The sequence below is a fragment of the Oncorhynchus tshawytscha genome, unplaced genomic scaffold (assembly GCF_018296145.1).
Source record: "Oncorhynchus tshawytscha isolate Ot180627B unplaced genomic scaffold, Otsh_v2.0 Un_scaffold_10343_pilon_pilon, whole genome shotgun sequence".
In the NCBI taxonomy this organism is placed as follows: domain Eukaryota; kingdom Metazoa; phylum Chordata; class Actinopteri; order Salmoniformes; family Salmonidae; genus Oncorhynchus; species Oncorhynchus tshawytscha.
In genome coordinates, this window is record NW_024609784.1 from 135,255 (window position 1) to 155,436 (window position 20,182).

General features: G+C 42.1%; 2 protein-coding genes across 2 annotated transcripts in view; both read left to right on the forward strand.

The window, feature by feature from the left end:
* Nucleotides 1-4,101: 4,101 nt before the first annotated feature.
* On the forward strand, nt 4,102-13,493 carry LOC121845871. The gene is made up of 11 exons (XM_042318054.1): nt 4,102-4,405; nt 4,992-5,312; nt 7,238-7,323; nt 7,498-7,717; nt 8,050-8,211; nt 8,483-8,673; nt 8,858-9,009; nt 9,223-9,480; nt 9,872-10,025; nt 10,557-10,689; nt 13,354-13,493. The coding sequence occupies exons 1-11, from the start codon at nt 4,102-4,104 to the stop codon at nt 13,476-13,478; spliced, it is 2,106 nt and encodes a 701-aa protein (XP_042173988.1). The 3' UTR covers nt 13,479-13,493.
* A 2,008-nt stretch (nt 13,494-15,501) lies between these two features.
* Nucleotides 15,502-20,182, forward strand: part of LOC121845872 (KRR1 small subunit processome component homolog) — a 45,991-nt gene continuing 41,310 nt past the window's right edge. Inside the window, exons 1-4 of the mRNA XM_042318055.1 lie at nt 15,502-16,028; nt 16,328-16,503; nt 19,366-19,500; nt 19,658-19,834. Of these exons, the coding sequence (XP_042173989.1) occupies nt 15,953-16,028; nt 16,328-16,503; nt 19,366-19,500; nt 19,658-19,834 (564 nt within the window). The 5' untranslated portion in view covers nt 15,502-15,952. The remainder of the gene's footprint in view (nt 16,029-16,327; nt 16,504-19,365; nt 19,501-19,657; nt 19,835-20,182) is intronic.

Consider the following 20,182-nt stretch of genomic DNA (forward strand, 5'->3'; position numbering starts at 1 on the left):
TCCAGTTGTGTCCTAGCTGGGGCAGAAAATTGAAGCCTAAACTCCTACACAGATGAGTAAGGGGGAAATGCTGATTCCTTTTCAGGCTTTCCTTTTCATACCATATTTGGTAAGGAGAGGAAGTCCAGTGGCAGGTCAGAGGGACTATATCAATCAAGACAAAGACAAAGAGAGTAGGCGTTCCCTAACAGAAATATGCAAATGAACACTAATATGCACCAATAATATATTTCTAGTTTGCGCTTGGCTCTGCCCAACTCCTTGATTGAGTGTTCACAGTGTGAAAATGATTCCCATGTAAAAGCCCCATGTGAACGATCTTGGGTTTAACAATAAGAATCTTTGGTTCTTACAGTGGCCTGTGTGGATACTCGTGACACTAATTTGGCCAATTGAGAATCATGGACAGTTCTCAGACAGAACTTCCCTTGTCAGACAACTGTGGATTAGGACTCATGACTGATATACTTGGGATAGCCAGGACCCTGTGATGCACTTCCAGTAATGGGAGGCAGGTGGTCTTTCCTTTATCTAACGAGATAATAGGTTCCCATGATGTGAAGCTCAGCTCATTCTTGGGTGGTCACAATATTGCTCCGTGTGACGTTTCCCCTAGATACAGATCTAGGATCAGATTCCCCTGCCCCCAATCCATATCTGTAACATTAGTTAAACATCATAATATATGATATTGTGCAAATAATTTGTGATCAAACCTGCACCAACAGTGGGCCCAATCAGATTGACCTGCACCTGTTAGTCATTATTAGTCGATGACGTCAGGTCAGTCGTTTGTTTTCGTCAACTCAATCACGCTTACCCATACCTGAGTGCAAAATAACAGCCGCAAGAAACATGTAGGCGAAACATATACTTAATTTCGTTCTTGTATTATTAATTTAATGGTGAATTAAGGTGGCCATGATTATTGATCAAGAACACCGACTTTCCTTTTGCAGGACCTGTTTCGCGTTTCCATTTATATTGTTCATTCTTGTACCTCACACGATATCTCTCGGTAAGTAGCCTGTGCTAAGTGCGTTATTGTTGTGTATGTAATTGATACTGCGTGGCTATGCTGTTTCCACATCAATTATGAGTAACACACAAACATATATTTAGGGTAATTTCCTCCCGGGACGCGGGGTTAGGTTGATTTTCATGAGTTAATTGTGACATGTAACGTTAGCTTCTTACAATCTGCAGGAAGCTGCAGTAGTTTTACTTTCTCCATATGTTGGAAAATCAGCAACAATTCCTTGTTTGGCAGGTAAATAAGTCCAGTATTTCATAAACACATAATCATGCCAAACTTCTGAACCATGCACTTGGCACTAACTTACACCTATGTGTCTTGTTCACCTTGATTCTCTACAGTTGGCCAGAAGGACATTTATGGTTGAACACCACCAAATTGAAATCCATTTGGAGTGAGGACACATTTTCATCTTTGACAGTTGCCACTACTGTGGAACACAAATTGACACTTCATTATGGTGTCATGGTTCGGAAGTGGATATTCTCCATCTTCCCAGGTAAGTATAGGTCTTCCACACTTCCACTCATTGACTTTATTTAAGTACAAACACTGTCCTGTATCCATTGATCTAAACAAATTATGCAATATTTTAGTTCTGGGATTCTGAGATTACCATTGGTGTTCATTAGATCATGCTACAGTATAGTAATTTTTTTCTTCACTTGAAGGTTCACATTCCATTGAGTTCAGAAGTATACATAAACCTGACCAACAGCCCATTAATAGCACTCTGGTGGGTAGACCTGTAATATAAGTGATGACATTCTCCTCTTATCTGGTGTCACCATAATGTCCCTTTTGAATGAAAGATTAATGTTTGTCCATTCTCATGTTATCGCTCTTAGGAAGCCCTGGAGTTGTTCTCCACCAATGAGGTGTTTGCGTGTGAAAACAGCACTCTGTACCTCTATCAGGACCCAAACTTCATCCTCATGCTCGGTAACGTTATGTCTTTGTCTTTGTTCGAGAGAGAGGGGGACCGAGGGAGCCACAAAGGGAGAGGGATAAATAAATGGAGGGAGGGAGATGGAAGGAGAGAGATGAAGGTAGGTGGAAGGAGAGAGATGAAGGTAGGTAGATGGAAACAGATGGATCGTCAGAAAGGCAGACAGACAGACATGAGAGACTCAAAAGGGAGTGAGAGCAAAAGTGAAATCAAGATGGAGACAGAATTCAGGTGATGATCTGGGAATATTCCCACTATACCACTGGTGTGCAGGTCATAAATGTAGTCATCCTCTCCTAGGTCACACCGTGCGCTACCCTTGAAGCTGGAGTCCAGGAGTACCTCCATGTTACTGGTGTCCTGGAAAGAGAAGATGCAGCCCCGGCTGCCCCTGTCCCTGTCCACTCTGTGTCCCTATACCACTCTGAGATGAAGGCCTACGCTGCCCTTAGTGTGGACAGTACCCACTCCAACCACTACCGCTTCACAGCCCTGGAATCCTGCAGTTCCTATGCTGCCTGTGTGGAGGTGGCAGGCAGCCACTCGCTTACCTGTCTCTCCACTATCACAGGTACAGTTGGGGTGTGTTCATTAGTGCATAATGTAGCAAAACCAATACACTAGTTCCTAGTGAATACACTCTTGGTAGCTCTAGTCATTGTCACCCTGTGTAATCACACCAATCTTTCTTAGAAGGTTCAAACTGTTATTTACAGGCCTTTTGATGATATAAAAGAATAAAGTATAGATTTTTGAGGAATATAACTTATGTCCTGTCCCATGAGCTCGGTACTGATATGAGCAGCACTGTGTTGTATTGATATTTATGAAGTAATTACTTTGTTACATATTGCTGTATAATTGCTATTCATATCCAGACCCAGAAGTCCCCAGACATTTCCAGGTGACGACGTGGAACAGCAGCAGTGTCACAGTTTCCTGGGACTGTCCCGACAACCGCAAGTTCTCCTTCTTCCTTGTCACGGTCCTCTACCTCAATGGCACCAACCATGTCCTGGAGGAGAGGTCCTTCAGGCACACACTGGACACCTTTGTGTTCTCTCAATCTGACCTGCCGCCCTGTAGCAGGGTGAAGTTTGGCCTGCAGACGGTGTGCCAGGCGGGCACGGAGGCTCGCCACAGCAGAATGGTCCTCATCAAAGGAAATACTGGTAAGATCCACCTAGTTGATGCTATGCTAGGCTGAGTGTCAATAGCCTTAAGTTTCATCCCCTCTTTATATGCGCTGAGGAGGTAGGACCGGTGATCTGAGGAGGTAGGACCGGTGGTGATCTGAGGAGGTCCCTTTTGAGGATAGGACCGTGGTGATCTGAGGAGGTAGGAATCTGAGGAGGTAGGACCGGTGATCTGAGGTAGGACCGGTGGGTGACCGGTGGTCTGAGGTAGGACCGGTGTTCTGAGGTAGGACCGGTGTTCTGAGGAGGTAGGACCGGTGTTCTGAGGTAGGACCGGTGGTGATCTGAGGTAGGACCGGTGTTCTGAGGTAGGACCGGTGGTGTTCTGAGGAGGAGGTTCTGTGGTAGGACCGGTGGTGTTCTGAGGAGGTAGGACCGGTGGTGATCTGAGGAGGTAGGACCGGTGGTGATCTGAGGAGATCTGAGGAGGTAGGACCGGTGGTGATCTGAGGAGGACCGGTGGTGATCTGAGGAGGTAGGACCGGTGGTGATCTGAGGAGGTAGGACCGGTGGTGATCTGAGGAGGTAGGACCGGTGGTGTTCTGAGGAGGTAGGACCGGTGGTGATCTGAGGAGGTAGGACCGGTGGTGATCTGAGGAGGTAGGACCGGTGGTGATCTGAGGAGGTAGGACCGGTGGTGATCTGAGGAGGTAGGACCGGTGGTGATCTGAGGAGGTAGGACCGGTGGTGTTCTGAGGAGGTAGGACCGGTGGTGATCTGAGGAGGTAGGACCGGTGTTTTGACCTATTCTAACAGAGTTCTCTGATCACTGCAAATGAGGGGAAGGAGAAAAGAGGAAATCACTTCTATTGACATGCAGCCAAACCGGTAAAACCCATAACATCTGTTCATCCAAGGCACTGTTTTTACAGTCTTGAATTGCCTTTCTCCTACTTTGCTTACGGTGAACACTTTTGGAAATGACTATTGGCCCTCTCTTTAGTCCACTCAGAAATCGAGAACCTGTGGCAGACCTCCTCGGGAACACTCAGAAATCGAGAACCTTGCCGGACCCGGACTACTACACCCTGAGCTGGGTGGTGAGGAACACTTCTTCGATCTCCATGTTCAGGATCTACCACCAGGGGGTGCTCCACTACACCACCCTGCTCACCAGCCACACGGTGGCCAGCCTTCTGCCCTGCAGCAAGTACTTGGCTAGAGTAGAGGCGCTGTGTGGAGACAGCGTGGTCATGAGCTCCAAGACCGTACTCGCTCGCACAGGTAAACTGGAGCCAAACTGGGCTCATGTTGAGCAGTTTCGTGATCAATGTTTGGGCAGCTCTCGTGTCTATTTTTGACTAGGTTAGAGATTAATTTAGGGGGGATTGAATGGATAAAATGAATAACGATAACCTAATCATTTAATCAGCTTGATTGGTGATTAAATAAAGTGCGATCACATGCTTTTATGTACATGCTTTTGTTCCAATCCAACACCTGATTCAACTATTCAAGTGATTGATGATTAGTTCAGTAGACAGTTTGTATGGCAGCAGTACTGGGCTGTAACACAAACCTGCCCACCCTCTAGAGACTATAGGACCAGTATTGAAGACCACTACAGTATTGCAGACCTGTATCTGCTATGTTGGGCGGGTCTTTGCTTTCTCCTCTCTCTGCTCAGGGGTGATGTTTCCCCTAGGTACAGATCTAGGATCACATTCCCTTCCCCCAATCCTATTTATTTTATTTTTTTTGTTGGTGAATTTTTACTCCCTTTTCTCCCCAATTTTGTGGTATCCAATTGTTTTTTTAGTAGCTACTATCTTGGGTCAACTGCACCCTACTCTGTTCTTTTCTCTCCTAGGACCCAGAGGTGTTTCAGAACTGCGCTACCGTCCTGAGGACTCTACAGCGCTGTGGATTGGTGGGACCAGACAGGGCGTGGCCTTTCAGTACCAGTTGTCTTATGACAATGGCTCGACCATCCAGCAAGGCCGGCTGATGGAGCCTTTGCTCCCCCTCCTGGGGCTCATTGAAGGTGCGCGCTATGCCCTGGACGTGTGGGAAGAGTGTGACGGCGAGTGGAGCGCTGACCCGGCCCTGGTGTGTTTTGATGGAGTCAACGTTTCCGTCAATTCCCTCGTGCTGCCGGTGGCGTCCACCCTGAGGCCGAATGAAGACCAAGGTTGGTGTCATCTGGGCTGTGTTCAGTAGGGCACAACGTTGTGGAATTATCATATATACAGTACCAGTTTGGACACCTACTCATTCAAGGGTTTTTCTTTATTTTTACTATTTTTTACATTGTAGAATAATAAAGACATCAAAACTATGAAATAACACACATGGAATCATGTAGTAACCAAAAAGTGTTAAACAAAATATATTTTAGATTTTAGATCCTTCAATGTAGCCACCCTTTGCCTTAATGACAGCTTTGCGCACTCTTTGCATTCTCTCAACAAACTTCATGAGGTAGTCACATTGGAATGCTTTTCCAACAGTCTTCATACATATGGTGAGCACTTGTTGGCTGCTTTTCCTTCACTCTGCGGTCCAACTCATCCCAAACCACCTAATTTGGGTTATGGTCAGTGATTGTCGACCCAAGTCATCTGATGCAGCACTCCACCACTCTCCTTCTTGGTCAAATAGCCCTTATGTAGGCGTTTTGGGTCATTGCCCTGTTGAAAAACAAATGATAGTCCCACTAAGCACAAACCAGATGGGAAGGTGTATCACTGCAGAATGCTGTGGTAGCCATGCTGGTTAAGTGTGCCTTGAATTCTAAATAAATAATTGAGTGTCACCAGCAAAGCACCATCACACCACCTACATGCTTCACCTAGTCTGCCTCTCACAAAGACACGGCGGTTGGAACCAAAAATCTTGAATTTGGACTCATCAGAACCAAGGACAGATTTGCACCAGTTTAATGTCCATTGCTCGTGTTTCTTGGCCCAAGCAAGTCTCTTCTTCTTAATGGTGTCCTTTAGTAATGGTTTCTTTGTAGCAATTCAACCATGAAGGCCTGATTCACACAGTCTCCTCTGAACAGTTGATGTCTGTTACTTGAACTCTGAAGCATTTATTTGGGATGCAATTTCTGAGGCTGGTAACTATAATGAACTTATCCTCTGCAGCAGAGAACTCTAGGTATTCCTCTCCTGTGGCGGTCCTCGTGAGAGCTAGTTTCATCATAGCACTTGAAGGTTTTTGCGACTGCACTTTAAGAAACTTTCAAAGTTCTTGGCATTTTCTGTAATGATTGACCTTCATGTCTTAAAGTAATGATGTACTGTCATTTCTCTTTGCTTATTTGAGCTGTTCTTGCCATATGGACTTGGTCTTTTACCAAATAGGGCTGTCTATACCAACCCTACATTGTCACAACACAAATGATTGGCTCAAACGCATTAAGAAATTCCACTTAAGGCACACCTGTTAATTGATATGCATTCCAGGTGACAACCTCATGAAGCTGGTTGAGAGAATGCCAAGAGTGTGTAAAGCTGTCATCAAGGCAAAGGGTGGCTACTTTGAAGAATCTAAAATATATTTTGACATGTTTAACACTTGTTTGGTTACTACATGATTCCAGGTGTGTTATTTCATAGTTTTGATGTCGTCACTTATTCAAAAATGTAGAAAATAGTAAAAATAAAGTATAACCCTTGAATGAGTAGGTGTCCAAACCTTTGACTGGTATTGTATAGGCATGTGCAAACGTGCCTCTGATGCCAGAGTAAGGAAGCACGTAATCTCTATTCACGGCATTTCGATCCCGTGTTCCATGACGTTTGTCTACTGAACGTACGCCAGATGTTTATTGTTGGGTGCGTTTAGTAGAGGAAGAAATGGATGTTTATATTGTTGGGTGGGTTTAGGAGAGGTAGAAATTGATGTTGCAGGAACATATTTGCTATTCTACATGCACTTGATATGATCAGTTAAAGTGTTTTCTTTAAACAAGTGCTTTGTTAATTGTCTTCTCATGCATTTTATGCTATTACTTATGAAATTAAACTGCTTTGGCTTATACTCAGACTTTCCATGTACACAATGTTTATGGCTTTGTTTCGCTGTAGGGTTGATGTTTTGTTTTCTCAGTTCTAGCCTTTATTGTGCCTTGGTTAATGGTGTTGGACCCAAAGACTGAGCCCTGGGCTGAGCTGAAGCGCATCTATGAAAAACTAGTGAGTGTCTTTGGGCACCAAATGGAATAAAACTGACTGAAACCGAGAGGGACTACTTGGACTTGACCAGAAATGTTCATTTGAATTTTTTGTAATATGTTTAAGTTTTCTGTCATGTGGTCTTATGAACACAACCCTGGCCTCCCTCTCACTGACATTTACTCATGCCCATAGCTGGAGGAGCTTTTGAAAGAGTACCCAGTTAAGACCAGGGTGGAGTTGGTTGCATTCAAGGAGCTGGAAGGCAAATCCAAAACTAAGATTACCTTTCAAGGCTTTGATGCTTCCATAACCGACGTAGACTTACCGCTACCACCTGGCGAGCAGCTGGACCATATCCAGTCCCTCCAGCCGCCCAATATCACAGTCAAGGACGGGATCATCTACTGGGATGGTAAGAGAACCACCAACAGCATCGCATGGAGTATTGTCAGATTTCTTTTAACATTTCATGTCTTTTAAACTTGTGTGATTCGTTCAAACTATAATTCTTGCTTACCTAGGTGGTTACCTGTCCCAAATGTGGGGTTTGTATGTTGCTTGGCACACTATCACTGAAATAATGGAACCTCTGTGCATTACACAGAATGCTGCTGCTGTTTTTTTATGGTCCATGGTAAAGTCAGCTTTCCCTCTCCCAATTCTAACCTTAACCATTAGTGGGGGAAATGAGAAACTGACCCAAAAGCAGCGCCTAGGGGTAACTTTACCCTCCCTTTTGGACAGACCCAGATGAGTGTGCAACGCCTGAACTGAACAGGTGTGACGCCAACTCTTTGTGCGTCAACACTCTGAACTCCTATACCTGTGTGTGTCAACATGGCTTCTATGACGTCGGGCCCGCCTTCGTTCCCCCTCCTACCCCTGCCTCACATCCTGTCTGTTATGGTCAGTTAGCTTCTTGTTATCGTGCAAATGTCTGGTGTACCTTTTTTTTGTATTCAATACTACACCACCCCTGTTTACTGATGGGTCATGTTCAATAGGGCACACAACGGAAAATGTTTTGTTTTAAACGTGTTGCAATGGAAAACAAGCATTTTTATTGGAGAAGTTCAGGCAGTCCCTCCTTGTTTCAGTCTGGTTTCTTCCGTTCTGTGCCTAATGAATACGACGCTGAATCCTTTTGGGGGTAAAGAAAGTTAATTAATTCCAACAGAAAAAGGGATGTTCACCCAGTGCCTGACGAGATCGATGGCCGGAGGTATTGCCAAAGCCTTCCTGATTGGCTACTTTGGTGGCGATGTGACGGTTGTCTTGAATGAAGGCCGTTGTACCATGGAGGAGAGCAAGACGCTCTACCACTTCCACGTGTTGCGCAAACCCTCGCAGTGTGGAACGATACGGCTGGTGAGTGACCATGCATTCAGATATGCAAAGGGATTATAATGGAATCTATACAACCGGTCACACTGGATACCTGCCAAGCACTACTGTAATGTAATTATGCCATTGTGCACAGCACTGCGGATGAAATGGGATGTTTGTATGTTTGTGTGAATGTGTGTGTGTTTACATGCTTGTGTGTGTCCAGGTGAACAGAACACACATCGAGTTCCGGAACACTCTGACAGTGACCTTGAGCAGAGAGCGGACCATCACACGAAGAGATCTCAAGGTTATCTGGAAGTGCATCTACCCCCGGAACTATGTCCGCAACAACCAGATAAACGTAGATCTGGAGTGGTAAGAAAAGATCAATCGGAGTAATTCTGGGGCCAGGAGATGTTTCTGATTATGTGACCTACAAGGAAAAACTGGTCCTGTAGCCTGGCAAGGCTTGCAAATGGAGGGAATATTACCGGTACCTTTTTGAAATGTACAAGTAATCTTTTGATTCATACAATGGATCAGAATCATAAAAAATCATAAAACTGTGTTTTGACCTACCCCCTCCAGGATCACCTCCCACTCTGTGGTGGAGTACAACTCCTCCCATCAGCTGGGGCTGGCCATGACCATGTACAGCGACAACTCCTTCTCCTACGGCTACAGAGACTCCATCGCCCTCCACCTCAGCGATGTACTCTTCTTCGAGGTGGCCCTCCTGACAAACAACACGTTCGCCTCGGAGGTCCTGCTAGAAGTGATTTCCTGCTGGGCCACAGAGAGCCCGGATCCACAGGACGAAACCAAGGGCTTCTTTCTCCTAGATGGGTGGGTTACTGTCCTGGGTCATATTCATTTGTGCACACAAAAAACAAGAGTTTGTTATTGGAGAAGTTCAGGTAGCCTCGCCTGTTTTAGTCAATTTTCTTCTGTTTGATTTCTAGTGAATATGACCCTGGTGTGAAATATGGTTTTCTAAACTCTGGGCTGCGTTCAATCGAGCAATATAAAATGTCATGTAGAGGCATTATGTGATGGGGGATAGGTTATTAGAGTATAGGGTTCTTTTGTTGAGGTATAAAATATGATTTGTTTTTGGACAAGATGGTACCTCTGTTTTCAAATATTATCTTCTGTTTCAAACCTACTGGGCATGACCCTGGATTTTCAAGACTTAAAAAAAGCAGTTTGGGATCATTCCCTATTCTCTTGTCCTCAGCTGCCCTGTTGACAGCACCTTTCATTGGCTCTCTGTGAACGGTGTGTCACAGAGGAGCAGATTCTCCATTCACATGTTCACTATGCCCAAGGAGTTACCCATCTACATGCACTGCCTGGCCCGGATATGCAGTCACGATGAGGACTGTACTACGGTAAATTTCTAACAAGTTCAAGTCTATTTGCCATTATAAATATATTGAAAATCTTAGTAGATAAAGTTGTTAAATTTAAAAATGGTAAGAATGATTAGGACATGTATTAGACCTTACAAATAAGTTATAGAGCAGTCATTTTAATTGAAAGTAAGTCTAAGAAGTGGTAGATCTTTCTATATGAGCTATTTCTATGCTTTCCATTCATAAGTTTAGTTTTTGTGTCTCTGGAAGCTGGTGTTCAAAAAAGGCTGAAATAATTTTGGTTGTGTAAAATCTATTTCACAGCGGTTGAGATGGTATAATGATTCTTACACTAACTTGTTTCGTCACAAACAGAAATTAAGCCAACTATTAGCATTTTAGCAACCAGGAAATGATGGCCATTTCTGCATAGTGCATCTTTTTAAGCTGATTTTCACCTTTGCTCAACAAACATCTGTATTGATCGGACAAACAGTTATGCACATTTATTAGTAATGACTTGGTCATTATTTTTTTTTAAACCTATTTTCCTATGATTCTCTGTAGAACTGTACCACCAAGAGACTTTCAAAGAGATCAACAGCTAGATGGGATCCATACATCAATGTAGCTGTGGTCGTGTCTGCAGGACCACTGATGGTCACCCCCGAGGCGGCACCAGGGACCAAACTCTCCAACTGTGAGTTGCTGTGATGTGAAACGTTTTGAGCGTTGCCGATATCGTTTTAATCTATACATTTATTTCTGAAACGTCTGTAACATTCTTGAACAGGCCTGTGGTACCTGGGGATGCTCCAAATGATGTCTTGGATACTAATTCAGTTTGTAACAGTGATATGTGAATGCTTCCATACAGCCATTACACCTTAACTCGTGTAAAGCACCAGCAGCAATTTTTCAACAAACTGTTACATGGCGATACTTCCATAATTGGAACTTACCGGTGTCTTCTCAACTGCCGTTGTGGAGCGTTGGAACTTACCGGTGTCTTCTCAACTGCCGTTGTGGAGCGTTGGAAACGTTGTGGAGCGTTGGAACGGTGTCTTCTCAACTGCCGTTGTGGAGCGTTGGAACTTACGGTGTCTTCTCAACTGCCGTTGTGGAGCGTTGGAACTTACCGGTGTCTTCTCAACTGCCGTTTGTGGTCTTCTCAAGCGTGGAGCGTTGGAACTTACCGGTGTCTTCTCAACTGCCGTTGTGGAGCGTTGGAACTTACCGGTGTCTTCTCAACTGCCGTTGTGGAGCGTTGGAACTTACCGGTGTCTTCTCAACTGCCGTTGTGGAGCGTTGGAACTTACCGGTGTCTTCTCAACTGCCGTTGTGGAGCGTTGGAACTTAGAAAATGCTCCGTTTTATAAAATGAAATACATTGTCATAGAGGTGATCTTAACAATGTGTACTCCACCATATTGTCTGTTTTCGATCTTCCAGATCGATCGAGACACTTAGGTGTCCACGTTAAAGTGTTTCATGTCATGACCGCAACTCAGAAATCAAGCTTCAATTTATTTTCATTTTTTTCCCACATTTATTTAACCAGGTAGGCCAGTTGAGAACAAGTTCTCATTTACAACTGCGACCTGGCCAAGATAAAGCAAAGCAGTGCGACACAAACAACAACAGTGTTTATTCCATGTGTAAAACGTACAGTCAATAACACAATAGAAAGTCTATATACAGTGTGTGCAAATGGCGTAAGGAGGTAAGGCAATAAATAGGCCATAGTAGTGAAGTAATTACAATTTAGCGGAGTGATAGATGTGCAGATGATGATGTGCAAGTAGAAATACTGGTGTGCAAAAAAGTAAAAACAATATGGGGTAAGGTAGGTAGTTGGATGGGCTATTTACAGATGGTCTGTGTACAGCTGCAGCGATTGGTAAGCTGCTCGGATAGCTGATGCTTAAAGTTAGTGAGGGAGACATGTCTCCAACTTCAGCGATATTTGCAGTTCGTTCCAGTCATTGGCAGCAGAGAACTAGAAGGAAATGTGGCCAAAGGAGGTGTTGGCTTTCGGCATGACCAGTAAGATATACCTGCTGGAGCGCGTGCTACGGGTGACTGTTATGGTGACCAGTGCGCTGAGAAGGTGGAGCTTTACCTAGCAAAGACTTATAGATGACCTGGAGCCAGTGGGTCAAGTGACGAATATGTAGCGAGGGCCAGTGGTGGGTAGTATATGGGGCTTTGATGATGAAACGGATGGCACTGTGATAGACTGCATCCAGTTTGCTGAGTAGAGTGTTGGAGGCCATTTTGTAAATAACATCGCTTTGACACTCGCCTGTCCCAATCAATGAGAGATGACTAAGATGGTGTATAATTGTTGGGTGGTTCCAGGAAATGTGTCCCCTTTGGGTGTTTTAACTTGTTTTTCTTTCACCTGATTTTAACATTCTGTCATAACGAACACATGTTCAACATAATACTTGTTTTTTTCCCCCATCAAGGTTAAATAATAGGCACTGACTATAGTAATTTTAAGTGCCAATTAAAGTGACAGGGTTGACGATTTCATCTTAAATCAGCCCTAAATCCTCATGTGACGGGGGATGGAAGTTTGTTGTATGCAATGGACAATTGAATGCAAGCGTTACAAAAAAAAGTAACTTAAAACATTTCTAGCCTGTATATGGCTAACGGGGTTATTAACATGTTATGCTCAACCTGCTCAGTATTCCACCAGAAAGAGTAGAACCAGCTTTTACATTATGATTTGACTAAGATGTGTCTTTTGAAAAAATGATTTAAAATGGATTAGGATTGGGTTCATCATATTAAAATGTGAGTTCAGTTCAGGTAACAGGTTTGACCTTAAAATGAGGGACAAGTTTTTTTCTTAATGTATCTCTAATCGCACAAAATAAATAACTCTTCAGAAATGACTTTGTCAAAGCAGCAAAAATATCTAGGGCTTTACAATGATGGTGAAAACTTGGGAAAATGTTGGTCCTAAGTCGGGTAAAAGTATTATTAGAAATCAGATTTAATTACATTTTCCAAGTGGTCAATATTAATGGGAACTTCGTCTTTTAAAATCAAATATTGGTGGACAATTTCTACTTAAAATATCAGAGATGCTAAAGGTATCCTGTTCTATTACTTCATGAAGCAAAAATGTTATTTGATTACGGAGCATTTACTAAATTCCAATGTTTCACCTGCAACTAGAGATGGGAGTTGAGAAGACCCGGAAAGTTCAAGGTCAAAATGTATCAACATTTTAAAGGTTATTAAAAATTGCTGCCTTAGGCTAGCTTAAAGCGTGACGGCTGTATGGAAGCATACACAATCACCCTTACAGAGTGCAGCTATAATTCAATATGTGTCTGTTTCCTTGCAGGGGATGAGGCTTTGACAATGATCTACGTCGTGGGAGGAACCATGGGTGTCTTGATGTTGACGATGCTTGGTGTGAGCGCAACAAAGGCTATAATGAATTATTATGAGGGAGTAAGGCCTCAATAAAAACATGGAACCACATCTCTTTTTCCTTTTTTGTCCTGAGTATTATCAGGGATTCATTCAATATGTTTTGTACAGATGTCTTCACTAAGTAAATATTGCCAAAATGAACGATTAACATTAAATGCCACCAGTAGGTGTACGGTGGCTACTAATGCTATTGGTGGGAGGCTACCTCAGTCGACAAATTGTGACGGGCACACCCAAACCACTTGCCAATATATTAAATAACTAAACTACACTGAACCAAAATATAAATGCAATATGTAAAGTGTTGGTCCCATGTTTCATGAGGAGAAATAAAAAAATCACAGATTGTCCATATACACACAGCTTATTTCTCTCAAATGCTGTGTACAAATTTGCATGTCCCTGTTAGTGAGCATTTCTCCATTGCCAAGATAATACATCCACCTGAATGGTGTGTGTGGTTGTGGACAAAGTACCTAATTGTCAAACTTGAGTAAAAGTAGAGAGCTTTTTTATAGAAAATGACTCAAGTGAAAGTCACCCAGTGAAATACTAATTGAGAAAGTATTTGCTTTTAAATATACTTAAGTATCAAAAGTAGATGTAATTGCAAAAATGTACAAGTATAAATAATTAAAATTCCTTAACCAAATGGCACAATTAAAAAAAAAAATGGATAGCCAGAGGCACACTGCAACACTCAGACATCAAATCAAACTGTCACATGCACTGAATACAAGTGTAGACCTTACCGGGCTTGGAAGTATTTCTCTGTAATGAGGCCTGTGTGTGGAAAAACTCATGATTGGCTGGGCCTATGCCCTCCAAGGCCCACCCATGGCTGCACCTAGCATTCTAGCTATTCCCATATACTTCTAGGTATGCACAATGCATTGACATCTATGGTAGCAGCTAACATGCTAGCTATTCCCATAGACTTCCAGGCAATGTGCTAACGCTAGTCACAATTAATAGCCAAAATCTTGCACAAAGACACTTAAGATGGCGGCGTATAAATTGTTGCAAATGTAACAGTATGACTTTAGACCGTCCCCTCGCCCATACCAGGGACCCTCTGCACACGTCGACAACAGTCACCCACGAGGCATCGTTACCCATCGCTCCACAAAAGCCGCGGAACCACTACTTCAAGGTCTCAAGTGACGTCACGATTGAAACGCTATTTAGCGCGCACCACCGCTGACTAGCTAGCCGTTTCACATCCGTTACACAAAACTGTATTTAATAATGGAGTATTTTCGATAGGTATTTCAATGCAACTAGCTATAGGAGTTCTGAAGACACCAGTGACTTCCGAAATGAGAACGAAGAAGGTAGAGTCAGGTTGGTCGAAAATCTGCTGATTATGGCTAAACAGCAGCTAATTAGCCAACGAAGCGAAGTTACCACCTGAACATGAATTTTTATTTATTTCACCATTATTTAACCAGGTAGGCAAGTTGAGAACAAGTTCTCATTTACAATTGCGACCTGGCCAAGATAAAGCAAAGCAGTTCGACACATACAACGACACAGAGTTACACATGGAGTAAAACAAACATACAGTCAATAATACAGTATAAACAAGTCTATATACGATGTGAGCAAATGAGGTGAGATAAGGGAGGTAAAAGCAAAAAAAAGGCCATACAACGACACAGAGTTACACATGGAGTAAAACAAACATACAGTCAATAATACAGTATAAACAAGTCTATATACGATGTGAGCAAATGAGGTGAGATAAGGGAGGTAAAGGCAAAAAAAAGGCCATGGTGGCACAGTAAATACAATATAGCAAGTAAAACACTGGAATGGTAGATTTGCAATGGAAGAATGTGCAAAGTAGAAATAAAAATAATGGGGTGCAAAGGAGCTAAATAAATAAATAAATTATATACAGTAGGGACAGAGGTAGTTGTTTGGGCTAAATTATAGGTGGGCTATGTACAGGTGCAGTAATCTGTGAGCTGCTCTGACAGTTGGTGCTTAAAGCTAGTGAGGGAGATAAGTGCCGGAAATACAGACCGGAACTGCGTAGTTTGGAAATACACTGTCAGAAATGGTTATTTATATAATATAGTGATAGGGGTGTTATTATAAATTGTTTTTTAATTTAACTAGGCAAGTCAGCTAAGAACAAGTTATTATTTACAACGACGGCCTAGGAACAGTGGGTTAACTGCCTTGTACAGGGGCAGAACGACAGATGTTTACCTTAGCTCTGGGATTCGATCTTTCGGTTACTGGCCCAACGCTCTAGGCTACCCGCCGCTCCAATAATGTAGTGATAGGAACGACAAATCAATATGAAGGATAGCTAAATAATAGCAAATATTGTAAGGATCGAAAAGGTTGTTGTGGCACAATTTTGCAAAGACTCTTACACATTGGGATATAGTTTCAAGAACGCTCTTAGCACGTAATGCAACGCAGCAATTTTGAATGCAACCCTCATCTTAGTTCCAAACTACGCAGTTCCGGTCTGTATTTCCGGCATAACAAAAATGGCGTCCTCCACTAATGAAGGAAGCGTGAATGAAACGCGGTCGGGGAAGAAGTCGAAAAAGAATACAAACCAAGGTATTACAACGGTATTGTCTAGTATCAGAAACAAATGTATTATTTCTTAATAATAGTCCACGTTTCTGGATACATGTATCTGAGCAGAAGCCTGATTTCCCTTGATTTGTGTAGCTCGCCCGGCCTCATGCTTATTTATGGTGCTAGTATGAGCACTGCTTGAAGACTGCTACCAATTTGTTCTCAGTGAAAGAACGTTTGTTCTATGGGAAAACGTGCATGCAATTTACCTACCTAGTTATGAAGCTAAGTATAACGTTAGGTGTGTTATATCCTAGCTTATAATCTTGTATTTTCAGTGGATGAATCTCAACTCTTCACTGTTCCCGATGGATGGAAGGAGCCAGCATTCACAAAAGATGACAACCCCAAAGGTCTACTGGAGGAGAGCAGTTTCGCCACTCTCTTTCCGAAGTATAGAGAGGCATACCTGAAAGAATGCTGGCCACTGGTGCAAAAAGCATTAGGCGATTCAGTAAGTTAAGCAAATTAAAAGGGAAATATGCAGTTGAAATAATAACAAAGCGTCCATTCTGATACGGGGTTTGGTTAAAAGCTGAGGGACGTTGCTGGAGAAATGTAGCCACTCAAATTCATAGACAGCTATGAATGCAAGGATTTAACCATCCATGAGATCAAGTTATAGCTTGTACAATGCCTCGAGGCTATAGTGTCTCCATTGTTTATTGGAGTATAAAAACGTATTTTGGGCTCTGATGGGCAGTTGAACTAAGCCCACAAGGCAGTTATATGGTCTATTCCAGAGTCAATGGCCATATATAATTAAAACGTTTAAAAAATGATTTAGGAATAGTAGAAAATTTGCAGAATGTCGGCCTCAATCCATCTCACCCCATCGTCTCGCACTGCCGGGCAGTGGGCTTCCTCTCATCACAATATTTGGTAGTGAGTAGCAATATGGCCAAAATATATCACGGTATTTAAATTTAAAAAATGTATGGTGTGACAGTCTTTTAGTTTTTGAATAATAAAAGTTATACATTTGCTTTGAGCAGTGAGTGATCCTAGGGTGGCAACACATACATTATAAGTGATTTCGATGAGTCTCCATTCTGATTGTTTTATACTGTTCAATTCAACTTCAACCAAAACAAATTTCAGCACTTATTATTTCTGCATTTCCTGCACTCAATTGCAGTGGTGGAAAAAGTACCCAATTGTTATACATGAGTAAAAGTATAGATGCGTTTGCGTTAATAGAAAATGACTTGTAAAAGTGTCACCCAGTAAAATACTACTTGAGTAAAAGTCTAAAAGTATTTGGTTTTAAATATACTTAAGTATCAAAAGGAAATGTAATTGATATAATGTACTTAATTATCAAAAATAAAAGTATAAATCATTTCAAATTCCTTATATTAAGCAAACCAGATGGCACCATTTTCTTGTTTAAAAAAAATGTATGGATAGCCAGGGGCACACTCCAACACTCAGACATAATTGACAAACAAAGCATTTGTGTTTAGTGAGTCCTCAAGATCTGAGGTAGTGGATGACCAGGGATGTTCTCTTGAAAAGTGCGTGAATTGGACCATTTTTCTGTCCTGCTAAGCATTCAAAATGTAACGAGTACTTTTAGGTGTCAGGGATAATGTATGGTGTAAAAAGTACAGTATTTTGTTTAGGAATGTGGTAAAGTAAATGTTGTCAAAAAATTTTAAAAAATTGTAAAGGACAGATACCAAAAAACTACTTAAGTAGTACTTGAAAGTATGTTTTACTTAAGAAGTACTTGAAATAATTTTTACTTAGGTACTTTACACCACTGCTCAATTGAGATCATTTCCACACTGCCACATAGGGCTGCACGATATGGGCAAATAATCTAGGATGTATTTTTAACCAAATGTTGCAATTGTGATGTGACTTGTGAATTAGAGCAAAACTGTTGGAAACATGGAAATATAATGACTATTCTAATTCTATAGTTAGATTATAATAGTGGGCACTTTGAATACAGTGTTTGAGATGACAACAAATTAAAATGCCCGGTAGGAGTTATTGTGATCTGGTAGGAACTAAATTGTTAGTAAGTGTTTCCTAGGGGACCCTATAAGCTTTGGCTACATTTCATGTGTTCTCTTAGCTACTTGATGTAGCTAACATATTCTTGCTTTGCATATTCCTCTTTGATTTAGAAGATACTGTTGCACAAACAACATGCTGATTTAGGTCTACACCATCACTAGTATTATCAGGCTGTATTAGGTAGCTACATTTGCTCATACTCAGTATCTTTATTAGCTAGCTATTAGCATTAGTGGCTAACAATTACTGTCTCAAGATTTAGAGCAACTTGCTAAGAAAAGACAGACTAGCTGTTTGCTGATGTAAGAAACACAAACTAATAGTGTCATTATAGAAGGCTAGTGGATTATTATTAAGAAGCAAAGTGAAAAGCATTGTTGTCATCAACATTGCTGCATTGACCATGCAGACTGAAGGCAAGTGTCTCATGGTTGAGGAACATCAAATGCGCTCCTTGAGTGACATGGCAAGGTCTGTGTGGAAAGTGGCACGGAGAGAAAGTGGAGCGAGATGACTCAAGTAGCGAAGTGAATTATAAAAATTGACATTACACATGGTGTATCACATTTAACAAACCAAACATTCGGTATAGAAGATAAAGTAAAAACCCAAACCGGTCCCTGCATCAATACCAGTATATCATGAAATATGGTATACTGCCCAGCCCTAATTAACGCCAACCGGATGCTTCACATTTACACATCCGGTGAAATATCTGGCTCATTAATCTGTCTGTGGTGTCACTGTCTGGACCAGCCCCTATGTTATTGTTTTGTTTTGTGGATGAAACAGAGGAGAGGTGTGTGTCGAGCGGTGGTAAAAATGGCAGTACGTATTCTGCTATTCTATAGCGTCTTGCAACACAGGAGGTTATGGCACCTTCATTGGGAGAATGAGGCTTTGTGTTAATGGCTGGATTGGAATAGTATCAAACACATGGTTTTCATGTGTGATTCCATTCACTTTCTGTTCCACAGCCATTATGAGCTGTCCTCCCCATCAGCAGCCTCCACTGGACTGTGCAATGATGTCTCAGGGGGACATTTTTGTTTGCAGCAACTTCTTTGTTGTAAGATCACAATGTGAGGTAGTTTCACCATTAGGGTTCAACTTTAAGAATAATGTTACATGTTGACAAGAGTTGATCCATTCTTATCAGCCCGTGTATAGGTGTGTGAGAACATGCAGATGTAGCCATGTGAGGATGAATGATCCTCTCCTAGATTTGGGCACACAGCCTTTAAATTGTCCAAAGCATTGATGTTCTGCTTTTCTTCCTCATCAACAACACATCAAGGCCACCCTGGATTTGATCGAGGGCAGCATCACGGTTTGCACCACCAAAAAGACCTTTGACCCATATGCCGTTGTGAGGGCACGGGACCTCATCAAGCTGTTGGCCAGAAGTGTGCCTTTTGAGCAGGTAGGCATGCTCTCTTGTTCATCCATTCATAGTTGAACTTCCAACAATGATCCTGATAATGTGGAAGAATAGTCGAAACTCTATACTTACCCCATAGAAAGAAACCAGTACAAGCATCTTCATTTGGTTGATGTTTTCTTCTGTCTTCCGCCTTTAGGCCGTGCGTATTTTGGAGGATGACATGGCGTGTGACATCATCAAAATTGGCACGCTGGTCAGAACCAGAGAACGGTTTGTGAAGAGGAGGCAGAGACTCATCGGACCTAAAGGATCTACACTCAAGGTGCGTCTTGTTCAACCATGCAGCCAGGGAGAGCGTTCAATGGGATACATAGTAGTTTTGTGTTTAGATGTTAGCATCACTAGGTGGAAGCATAGTGTTAACACCTCCCAACGTTTCAGAATCAGTCAGCTCATCAAATCAAAGTTTTTGTCATATGCACAGGGTGTATACATTTACTTGCAAGCTCTCCTCTCAACAGTGCTACAACAACAAAAATATTGAATTCAAATAAGTAGAAGAAAAAAATGAGGACAGTATATAGCTGGAGAGAATGTGCAAAAGAAATATAAAAGTAAAAGCACTTATTCAAAGTAAGTATATTTACTCTTGTAGGGGATATGGAGAGGGAAATTATTCTGTGCAGTAAGAAGTTTAAAGTTTTGTTGGTCTTCTGTACAG